Here is an 8,487-nt window from a genome sequence, read left to right as displayed (position 1 = left end):
AGGCGGGTCCCGGGGGAGACGTCTCTTCAGAGGCTTGGAAGAAAAGACTCACATCTTGGTTCTGCCAACACCTTTCTTGGTGGCTGAGGGGGAGGACCCAGGCTTCATGACCACTTGAATTTGGGGTTACAATCAAAGACCCCAGAGAGGCTGGACAGGAAGCAGGAGAGCCTAAAGGTGGACAGATTTCTTTGGAGTTGAGGGGATTCAAATCAGGACCTTGGCTTTCATGAGTTACATAAAAACAGATGTGGAAAAGTATTCCAGGATTAAAAAAAAGTTTGAATCACAGTAGATGCTTGGATAGTGCATTCAATTCACTAAACCCTTAAGCCTGCTGATTAAATAAAATATGTCAAAACTGTTTATCCGCAGGTTCAAACAAGTGTCTTCTGAGTGAGCTGATTCAGGTTAAGAGGAGAAGACATTTTGCTTATGTCAGGAATCAGAAGCAACTTGTTTTAGATGCCAGGACCAACTTCTTCTACTTGCAAGTGGGAATCCACTGTTTGATACTCAAGTGTCAAGTGGAATGAAGCCAAGCCTTCCTGGTCACACTGTGTGTACACTAAGGCTGTGTGTGCACGTTGTTGGCTGGTGACACAAACCAAGTACTTCTGAACCCAGAAGGAATGAGGTTCAGATGGGTGGTGGAGTGAAGGAAGAAAATAAAAAGGAGGGGAGGGGGAAGGGACAGCCATGTCCATCCCTGGTGAGCACACTGAAGGCTAATGCCTCATGTCCAGGAGGTCCGACCCCCAGACGTCTCCTGGATTGGCAGATGCCAGGGGGATGGGTACAGGTTGCCTTCTCAGAGAATTTAAATATTCACATCATGCACAACTGTGGCAGGTTCACACTGCAACATAATGGAAAAGACTTTCTACACTGAATCAGGAGTAGGGTCCAAAGCAGAGCTGGAAAATAAATATCTTGCATATATCTCAAACTCTATTCTTCAAACAAAACCTTACACCTCGTCAAAGAAGTCTGAAAAAGGCCTGAAGGAAGTCCAGGGCCTTCATCTACAACATGGTTGCATCTCTGAGGCTTGAGAACAGAATGTCCCATGGAGGTCTCTTTTGGAGGTGGGTGGGGATTGTTCTCTTGCCTCCTTAACTTAAGTGACAAAGTCAGAAGTCAGACCTGGAGATGAAGTCAGATGCATGGGGGAGGGTTTGGTTCGAGGCCTGGCTTGATGAGACGTGTCAAAGATACAGCATCTTAAATGGCAATGGGGGAGATGGCCTCGCCCGAGACTTCATGGGATTGGGCTTGGGGGGAGACGAGGGTCAGAAGCATCAGAATTCTACTAACGATCACTCACATATGAATGGTGCAGGGGCTGGGCTGGGACAGTGTTCATGGTAGAACATTCTCCTCGGCTTGTGCAGCAAGGGCTGAAAACATATACTCATGGATGGGAAACTTTATGGAGCTACGTTTATTATTCTTTCCAAGATTCTTGCAAGAGGCAGGGAGATGGGAGACACTGAGTGGAGTTGGGTGAAAGGGCAGGGCAGTTTGGAGAAGAGAAGCTTTGCTCTTGACTTGGGGCTGTGGGCCTATCAAGGAACAGCCAGTCTGACGGTCAGCTTCCTCTTATTCTTTTGCTTCCAGGAAAAGGGTTTCTTGAGGAAATAGTTTTACCTCCAGTAATGACTTATTGGGATCCAACTGGGTGACCTGAAATGAGAGAAAACATATGTTAAGAGGTGAAAGAATACAAGTTGACATTTTTATCACATTTCAAGGTTTTATTGCACTCTTCTTCCCCCTTACTTTTCTGTACCTCTATTTACAGATGAAGAAACGGAGGCCCTGAGAGGGGGAGGGGTTGCTGGGACAAGGGGTGGGTGTGAGTATCTCACCCAGCTATGAGGGATAAAGCCAGGGATTTGCATTTGTTCAGTACCAAAGTAGTATCTCCTGGTCCCTTTAAGTGATGCATGTGCAGTAAGATCTTTATGGGCATAGCCAGCTGCCCCCTGGCAACACTCCTTCTGGGGTTGCCTAACAGCTAGGTCTAGAGGCCAAATCTAAGAATTCTGGGCTGCGATCTTGGCTGGTTCAACTCTCCCCACCAAAACTCACGAACTCCTCCCAAGGTCTACCCCTTTGTCTAAAGGAGTTGGCCCTTGCCCCCTCACCTTGCTAATGCCTGGGGCCTAGTCTGAGGTCCCCTGCTCAATACTGTGCTCAGTCTTGGCAGAACTGCCACCAATGGTCACATTTTCTATCAGATGTCATCAATGCTCATTCTGGAGGGTAGATCCCCAGCAGGGGGCTCGACTGTCCACATTCCCTGTGCCACCTGTTCCCCCTTCCTGAACTATTCCTAGTGTGACAACACCAAGAACCTGTCTCCTCTGTAGAGTTGAACCCATATTTCATGGCATTAAAGTAGCTCTTCAGGATGTTCAAGATTTGTAGTTTAGTGTTCAGGGACCTCCTCAATCTGGAGCTGCAAGACTTTTTGCAGTCCCCTGCCATGGGGTCTATGCTTATGCTATACTGTGCTCCCCAGCTCCAGGATCTTTCTTATGCTGTCTTCTCTGACCACATCTCCTTGAGAAGTAGTGCCCTCCATGTCTTTTCTCCATTCAATTTCCACCCACCGTTTCGTACCCAGCTCAAAAACAACTTCTTCCCTTAGATCTCTCAGAATACTCCCAACCTCTCTAATGAATGTGCAAAGTGTTTTTATGTATATGGATGTGTTGTCTTCACCTACTGGACTGTAACTCCAAGAGGGCAAAAAGATGTTGCATAAGTATTTGGGGAAGAGTCATGGCTATTTAACCTGAATAATAGTTTCAGTCTCAGTCTTAGAGGGTCTTAAATACATGGTAAGGAGCCTGGACTTTATCCTACCTGAGAGAACGTCTGAAAGGTTTCTTAGCAGAGAACTGGTATAGTAGGGTTAAGGACAGGACCCAGGATCTCATTGGTCTGGAGGAACCCCTCTCTACTAATGCAGGCTAGCCCCTTCTCAGATGGTTGTCTAAAGTACAGAGAGATGAACTGCTTTAAGCAGGGTCAAAGCTGTAGGTCAGGACTGGCCCTTGAACCCAGGTCTTCTTGAGTTCAAGGTTATCTCTTTATTGATCATACAGGCTACCTCTACTGCCAGGATGAGCAAGATTAGGTAATGGGGTGGGGGGAGATACTGAGGAGATCTGTTTAAGAAAAACCCAGAGGTAATATAAAGGCTAATGATAATATGTGCTTTAAAGCACTTAATGACGCCCATTACTTGAGAGTTCCCATCTGTCCAACTTTTTAAAGGGCAGAAGAATGAAAGAGGTCTTGTGTTAGTCATGCCCTAAAATAGAGGACAAGATCATAATCCTGTGTATTCCACTGGGATCCACAAGACAGAGAGGAAAACTTTTTTTTGCTTTTGGGTGGCCCATTATTGAAGGATTAATACAAAGATGTGGAGGAGACTTTCATAGGTTGATAAATTGGGGAGAGGTGGTGATCTGTTCAATGCTTTTATCAATGATTTGGAGGCAAGTATAAATAGCTTCCTCATCAAATGCAGATGAAAGGAAGCTTGAAGAGACATCTAACATGCCAGATGCTAGAGTCAGGAAAACAAAAGATCTATAATTACAATGATGACTCGAATAGGATGAAATTTCTTCAATGTAATTGCTGGCGTACTGAAGATGACCTCTTATTTTTTCTGGGTACTTCTATCAGTGGATATCACAAGGCATCCAAGGCAACTTCTTATCCTGTGAGATTTTCATCTTTTCTTCTGTTGGTGAGCTTCTCACAGGGACCTGGTCAGTCAACCTTCCGTCCCCTCCTGGTCCTGCTTCTGATTTCTGTATTTTCTTATCATGTTCTTGTTTTGGTGCCTCCTCCCACCCCCTGACTTTTCAGCTTTATTTTGTGTATTAAATCCTCTGCTTGTACTTGTACAAGGGCTAACAAGTGTTCCCCCATATGTCTGCCATCTAGTATGTGGCAGTCTGGGTCTTTCTGGGGCTACCCATCTGCCAGTCCTGCCCTCTTTCTCCAGGTATGCACTTCCTCAAAGATGTCCCTGACATATCTTCTTGCAAACAAGTCATCATTAGGGGGCGGAGCCAAGATGGCGACAAGAAGGGATCGAGTCTTAGGAGCTCTCCGATAAAACTCATAAACTAAGGACTCTAACTAAACTTTTGAGAGACAGAACCCACAAAGGAACCCAGTGAGGCAGTTCTCCTACTCAAGGTAACCAGGAAAAGAGAAGAAAGGCTCTGCTCCCCAGGGTCGGAGGGGTGGCCAGCCAGAGGGGTGGTCAGCCAGAGCGAAAGAACTTCAGCCTCCCGGAGGCAGCCCCAGGGTGCTAGGAGCCTCGGCTCATAGCAGCAGGAGAGTCTCCTGAGCTGCACCCTGAGGAGCGCCAGGCACAAAGTGGGGGAACAGTGGGGGACTTCTGCCAGAGCGAGCACGTGGAGCCCAGCCCTCAGGGCACACAGCCAGCAAAGTGGTCTTTCTGCAGTCCAGATCTGCAAACAGAAGCAGACGGAGCAGGTAAGCAAGAGCCCCGAGGGCATGAGCCCATTGAGCTGAGGGAGGGGAGTGAAGAGAGACTGCAGAGCTCTGTCCTCTGCCCCTGGAACAGGACTCTGGGGCTCTGACCACATTCAGATCCTGATCGCAGTCTACGCCCCCCCATAGAACAGCAGGGCTCCCCCCACCTCAGCCCCGTGGCAGAGGGGGGCGCTTATGGTCATTCACAGACCAGGAGGGAGGACAGAGCCTCACACACTGAGACCCTTGTGGGACTGTCTCAAAAGCTCAGGAAGTACCCCAAAACCAGGCCCAGGCTGGGAAAATGAGCAAGCAGAGAAATAAGAGGAAGACTATTGAGAAATATTTTGCAAATGAGTCCAAGAAGGATCAAAATACTCAGTCTGAAGATGAGGAAGCACAAGCTCCTGCATCTAAAGACTCCAAGAAAAACAGAAATTGGGCTCATGCTATGACAGAGCTCAAAAAAGACTTTGAAAATCAAATGAGGGAGTTGGAAGAAAAACTGGGAAAAGAAAGGAGAGAGATGCAGGAAAAACATGAAAATGAAGTCAGCAGCCTAGTCAAGGAAATCCAAAAAAATGCTGAAGAAAATAGCATGCTAAAACCCAGCTTAGGTCAAATGGATAAAACACTTCAAAAAGTTATTGAGGAGAAGAATGCTTTAAAAAGCAAAATTGGCCAGATGGAAAAAGAGATAAGAAAACTCTCTGAGGAGAACAAATCCTTCAGACAAAGAATAGAATTCAGGGAGATCGATGAATTTACCAGAAATCAGGAATCAATACTTCAAAACCAAAAAAATGAAAAATTAGAAGAAAATGTGAAATATCTCATTGAAAAAACAACTGATATGGAAAACAGACTTAGGAAAGATACTTTAAAAATTATTGGAATACCTGAAAGTCATGATCAGGAAAAGAGCCTTGACATCATTTTCAAAGAATTACTACAGGAAAATTGCCCTGATATTCTAGAAGCAGAAGGCAAAATAGAAATGGAGAGAATCCACCGATCCCCCAGAGAAAGAGATCCCAAAAAAACCAACCCCTAGGAATATTATAGCCAAGTTCCAGAACTCCCAAGTCAAAGAGAAAATATTACAAGCAGCCAGAAGGACATAGTTCAAATATTGTTGAGCTGCAGTCAGGATCACACACGACTTAGCAGCAACTACAATGGAAGCTCATAGGGCTTGGTATATAATATACCGGAAGGCAAAAGAGCTCAGAATGCAGCCAAGAATCAACTACCCAGCAAGGCTGAATGCCCTCTTCCAGGGAAAAAGATGGATTTTCAATGAACCAGGAGAATTTCAAAGGTTCCTTTTGGAATGGCCAGAGCTGAACAGAAGGTTTGATCTTCAGAGACAGGACTCAGGTGAAGCAAGGAGATTGGAGGAGAGGGAGAAAGTATGAGGGACTTAATGAGGATGAACTACATGTATTCCTGCATAGAAAAATGACACTGATAATACTCATATGAACCTTCTCAGTTAATAGAGCAGGTAGAGGGAGCTTTTATAGTTGAAGCACAGGAGAAAGCTGAATTCAAAGATAAAATATGGTGTAAAAATGGAGTCAATAGAAAAAAAGGGAAATGGAATGGGAGAAAGAAAAAAGAGAGGGGGGAATAGTCCAAGATATTTCACATAAGATTTTTTTTTTTATTACAATGAGCTATTGCAATGATATGGAAGTGGGGAGGCAAGGGGGAATGAGGGAACCTTTGCTCTCATCAGAGGTGGCTAGGAGAGGAAACAGCAAATATACTCAATGGGGTATAGACATATGGAGTAAGAAGGGCGGGGAGCAGGGGGAAGGGGTCGGGATGTGAATAAAGGAGGAGAGGATGGACCATGGGGGGAGAGTGGTCAGATATAACACATTTTCTTTTTTACTTCTTGCAAGGGGCTGGGATTGGAAGGCCTGTCCAGGACCATGGGGCCAGGTGGATTTTGGGCCTAAGGGGTGGTATGGGGGCTCAGGGCTTCTTGGCCCTGGGACCAGGGATCTGTCTGCTGTGCCACTCAGTGACCCTACAGCAGAGTCAGAGTGAAAGGAGAGAGAAAATATAGTACATGGTAGCGGAGAAATAAGAAAGGAGGGAGTTGCGATCAGCAATGGCAATGTTGAAAAATATGGAAGTAACTTTTGTGATGGATTTATCATAAAGAATGTGATCCACCCGTGACAGTGTTGTTGGTGTTGGAACAAAGACTGAAGCACATTTTTTGTTACTATTATTTGGGGGAGGGTGCAGGGCAAGCGGGGCTGGGTGGCCTGCCTGGGGCCACATAGCAGGGTGATCTTTGGGTGTCTGGGGCCGGATTTGGACCCAGGTGCTCCTGGCTCAAGGGCCAATGCTCTGTCTGCCACCCAGCCACCCCTACTATTATTATTATTTTATTTTGGGTCTTTTTTTTTTTCATCTTTTTGGTTTTTGCAGGGCAGTGGGGATTGGGTGGTTTGCATGTCACACGGCTGGGTGATTGTTGGGTTTATGAGGCTGGATATGGGCTTGGGTGCTCGTGGCTCCAGGGCTGGTGCTTTGTCCATTGAGCCACATGGTCATAACTACAATTACTATTTTTTTAATTTTATTTTTCTCTCCCCTTTACTTCTTTTCGCCCAAGCAAGTCTATCTATATTCATGGGGGGAGGAGTATTTTGTTTACTTGTAAACAAGAATATTTTATTAATGTAAAAAAACATTTGTACAAAATGAGAATAAAAAATAAATTAAAAAAAAAACCCCAAGTCATCATTAGAATCAGGTTGTGGTCATCACATCTCTCTACTGTCTGTGGATCACCTGCAACTTGGAGTCTTTAGAGTGTGGTACTCAGGAGATTCACAGGGCTATTACTGGGAAAACATTTTTGTTTAAAAATAAAAAGATGAGTTTTTGCATCTGTGTGCAGTTTGGGAAAACTGAAAATACTATATAATTTCACAAATATAATCTACTCTCTTCTATTGGATTATAGGCCCAAATAATGCTCTATTTGCAGTGTTTGTTTGAGATACATACTGATGGATGAACTCAACTCAAAAGTTATAGTTTGGAAAATGGACACTTTTGATCCAATGGATTTGAGGAGATCGTGGAATAATCTGGGGTTGAATTCAATCAACACAAGTATCACTTGCAAATGAGAACTCATGGGGAATTGCACCATGTGGAGGAAATTTTTCTCTTTTGGAGCTTGTTCAGGATATGCACCATGTCAGTAATGAACATTTTTGGCAAGCAAACACACTGCTGTTTTCTGTATCACTGATTTTAGTAATCAGAGGGTTTATCTTTGTAGGTTGATTTGTCAAGGAAGACTGTATAATTTTAACATATCTGTGAGAGAATCTCTGCTGGAGGAGAGACTATAAGGCTGTATTTTGGTTTACTGAGTCAAATGCTTTTTTGGGGGGAGGGTGGTAATTGACAAACTACATGTACATTCATTATGACAAGAAAATATCAACCAAATGTTTCTTGGTGAGTTGTGTACATGATGGATCTATCAGATCCTTTGTTCACTTCTATAAGAAAATTCTATGAAAGACCTTTCCATTTGGCTGCAACTTCTTAGAGACTATCAATATTGATGTGATTCAGTTAATCTATTATTGTGCCAAATTGCTTTTAACTGAATGGAGACCTCACTTAGAGAAAAGTCAGTCCCAATATGAAGCAAAGATTGTTTCTTTTTTTATTTTTGTTATTCTGAACATGACAAACACCAAAAAATAGTAATATTTCCATATGTTATGTAAATAAATATATTATGTAAATAATAAAAAGAGGATTGGATATGAAATCCTGAATAATGCATATAGTTTATGCTTTTTAAAAGTATATTTAATGAATCCAACACGTTACTTTTAAAGCTGTTCTGTTTGCTTACATCTCCCTCTGAACATCCTTCTCTTCTCTTTTGTGTAGAAATAGTGCCCA

General features: G+C 43.8%; 1 protein-coding gene across 1 annotated transcript in view; it reads right to left on the bottom strand.

The window, feature by feature from the left end:
• Nucleotides 1-1,421: 1,421 nt before the first annotated feature.
• FAF1 (Fas associated factor 1) overlaps nt 1,422-8,487 on the bottom strand; it is a 319,384-nt gene continuing 312,318 nt past the window's right edge. Inside the window, exon 17 of the mRNA XM_074221481.1 lies at nt 1,422-1,686. Within this exon, the coding sequence (XP_074077582.1) occupies nt 1,603-1,686 (84 nt within the window). The 3' untranslated portion in view covers nt 1,422-1,602. The remainder of the gene's footprint in view (nt 1,687-8,487) is intronic.

Source organism: Macrotis lagotis, chromosome 2 (genome assembly GCF_037893015.1).
Source record: "Macrotis lagotis isolate mMagLag1 chromosome 2, bilby.v1.9.chrom.fasta, whole genome shotgun sequence".
Lineage (NCBI taxonomy): Eukaryota > Metazoa > Chordata > Mammalia > Peramelemorphia > Peramelidae > Macrotis > Macrotis lagotis.
This window is presented reverse-complemented; position numbering and strand designations above follow the sequence as displayed.